This window comes from Macrobrachium nipponense, chromosome 35, assembly GCF_015104395.2.
Source record: "Macrobrachium nipponense isolate FS-2020 chromosome 35, ASM1510439v2, whole genome shotgun sequence".
In the NCBI taxonomy this organism is placed as follows: Eukaryota; Metazoa; Arthropoda; class Malacostraca; order Decapoda; family Palaemonidae; genus Macrobrachium; species Macrobrachium nipponense.
Window position 1 is genome coordinate 51,928,064 of NC_061096.1, and position 2,831 is coordinate 51,930,894.

Genomic DNA, 2,831 nt, shown 5'->3' on the forward strand with positions numbered 1-2,831 from the left:
GATAGACTAACTTAAATGAACCTTTAAAACCTGCCATAAGAGTGTTAGACATATTGGACTTTAAAAGAATGTAGCGACAGCTACCAGTACAATAGAACTGGTGGTACTTACATAATAACTTAACACTAAATTACAATAGAAGTACTGCCCTCCTTTTCTACTCATGCTGCAAAACGTCTTCGACAGAGTGGGCTGAAAATTTAAATAATACGTAGCAAGTAAGCTAAGTAAGTTAAGGAGGCGTTGCATAGTAAAAGGTCTGTTGCTACTACTACTACAACAAATCTGGAGTGCTTAGGAGCTTCTTCAATGAAAAGTAGAATTATGAATGGGAAGATAAGCTATGTAAATAATACTTTAAATGGACGGAAAGAGATACTGAAGAAATTAATTACAGATATGCAAGAAAAGGAAAGAAAATGGTGGAAAACTGTGGAAAAGTACATGCATGAAGTTAAAATAAATTTAAGAAAATTAGAAGGAATGTCCAGAACAGAAATAAAGGACAAAGCCAGAATATGGGACACAGAGAGGTGGAAAGAAGAGTTGGAAAATAAAGTGACTGTGAACATATATAAAACGTGGAAAAGAGAAATAAAAGATGAAGAAATTTATGACAACTCTATGGGTTCAGTCCTTCTCTTCAAAGCCAGAACCAACTCTCTTAATTTAAATATAGCAAAAAGGCACCAGAAGGAGAACACCTGTTGTCCTTTTTGCAATGATGCAGTAGAAGACATATTTCATTTCCTTTTATATTGTGATACATATATAGAGGAACGGGTTAAAGCAATAGGGCTACAACAACCCTATGAAGAGAAGGAAAGTGACGTAGTGGGAAAATTTCTATTTTCAGGTAACAACGAAATAAGAAAAGAAACCATATACTTGATGTGGAAAAAAAGAGAGAAAAAAAGGAAAGAGCTAAACAAATAAACAAACAAAAACAAAAAAATACCCAAGACTAAGAGGCGCCGTTGCAAAGGCATTGCCTCGACCCATAACTACTACTACTACGTGTTTACACGTTATGGCAGTCAGTGTTTGCCCAAAACATTCTTGAACTTAAGTTTATCTTGTTCTGTTGTATTTAATTTTAAGTTAAAAAGAAAGATCGTGGGATAAAAACGAGAGCATCTAAATTTTTTAAGATAAGAAATCCATGGAACTGGCAGTTTGACTAGCTTAGTCTTCCAGGCCTCCTCACGAGACGCATCGAAAATCGTGCACGTAAATTTTGATGGCGAGAGGTTTCAACGTTGGCGCTTTTTCAACATGGAGAACCTGATCGAGAAAACGCTGGGACTCTTGAAGAATCATGAAGAATATCTACGGTGAGTTATAACAGCTTTGCTTAGGCTAGGGTAAACAACCGACTGGACTAGCCGAGCCACTGACTACCTACCGCATTTGGGGCCACCCTTCGAAAAAGTACTTTAACACTTCCTGACACCGGAGATGGTCATGAGTTGGTGGTGAGAGCTGGAGCTCGAGACCTCTACTCTCCTTTCAAAGTAGGGTAAACAACCACAGATGATCCATCACCACCGCGCTGACCAGGCCTTATTCACTCGATATTTAGCTAGGGTAGATCACCACGGCAGGCCAACCAGGCCACCTACATTCAACGCTTGCCACCCTCCGAAAAAGTACATTATAACGCGTCCTGACACCCGAGATGGGCATCAGTCGCGACTTGTTGTTGGTGAGAAACGGAGCTAAAGACCTCTACTCTCATTTCGAAGTAAGTATTTTCTCCAAAGTTAGAAATTAAGGCCAAATTTTAAGATTTAAACAGAGGGTACTGAAAACTGTCTCAAACATAGTGCAAATCTCACCAAAACGCGTTCAAACATTTTACTTACAACTCGAGGTATTTAGAAGATTGACGCCATCTCGATGTTTATTCGGAGTAGCTTGTGTCAATAAACTAACCATTTCCTGTGATAAATCCGCACACCACTTGTGCCCACAGACGCTGGAGCACTTTCATCACAACAATCGAAAAACGATTTCTCACCAACAAACAAGCCAGGAGTAAACAGCGGTTTTGGTAGAAGATGACGAGAAGCGTGTCTCTTTAGTATTTTTAAATAAGTAGTAAAAACATCAATATTTACATATTTATGATGATTAATTTGATATTCGTTATTGAAAAGTAACTCGACTCTGACTCAAATTTAAGTAAATTATTTTTCTGAATTAGAACGTTCTTTAAGTTTGTATTAGGGATAGAACATCACAGCAGGCCAAGCAGGCCACCTACAATCAATGCAAGCCACCCTCCGAAAAAGTACATTATAACGCGTCCTGACACCCGAGATGGGCATCAGTCGCGACTTGTTGTTGGTGAGAAACGGAGCTAAAGACCTCTACTCTCCTTTCGAAGTAAGTATTTTCTCCAAAGTTAGAAATTAAGGCCAAATTTTAAGATTTAACAGAGGGTACTGAAATGCGCCCACCGGCAGTGGAAATCTCACCAAAACGCTTTAGAAATTTTTACTTACAACTAAAAATGTTTCGAAGATTGACGCCATCTCGATGTTTACGACTCTGCTTGTGTTCAACAAATTTCATTTCCTGTGATAAATCCGCACACCACTTGTACCCACAGACGCTGGAGCACTTTTATCACCAACAATCGAAAACACGATTTCTCACCAACAACAAGCCCAGGCGTAAACAGCTGTTTGGGTAGAAGATGACGAGAAGCGTGCTCTTGGCTAATTTTTAAATAAGTAGTAAAACATCAATATTTTACAATATTTTATGATGATTAATTTGAAAATATTCGTTATTGAAAAAGTAACTCGACTCTGACTCAAATTTAA

At 38.3% G+C, this 2,831-nt stretch overlaps 1 protein-coding gene across 1 annotated transcript in view; it reads left to right on the forward strand.

The window, feature by feature from the left end:
• Positions 1-292: 292 nt before the first annotated feature.
• LOC135208762 (U3 small nucleolar ribonucleoprotein protein MPP10-like) overlaps positions 293-2,831 on the forward strand; it is a 51,950-nt gene continuing 49,411 nt past the window's right edge. The window contains exon 1 of the mRNA XM_064241269.1: positions 293-1,334. Coding sequence (XP_064097339.1) covers positions 1,276-1,334 — 59 coding nt within the window. The 5' untranslated portion in view covers positions 293-1,275. The remainder of the gene's footprint in view (positions 1,335-2,831) is intronic.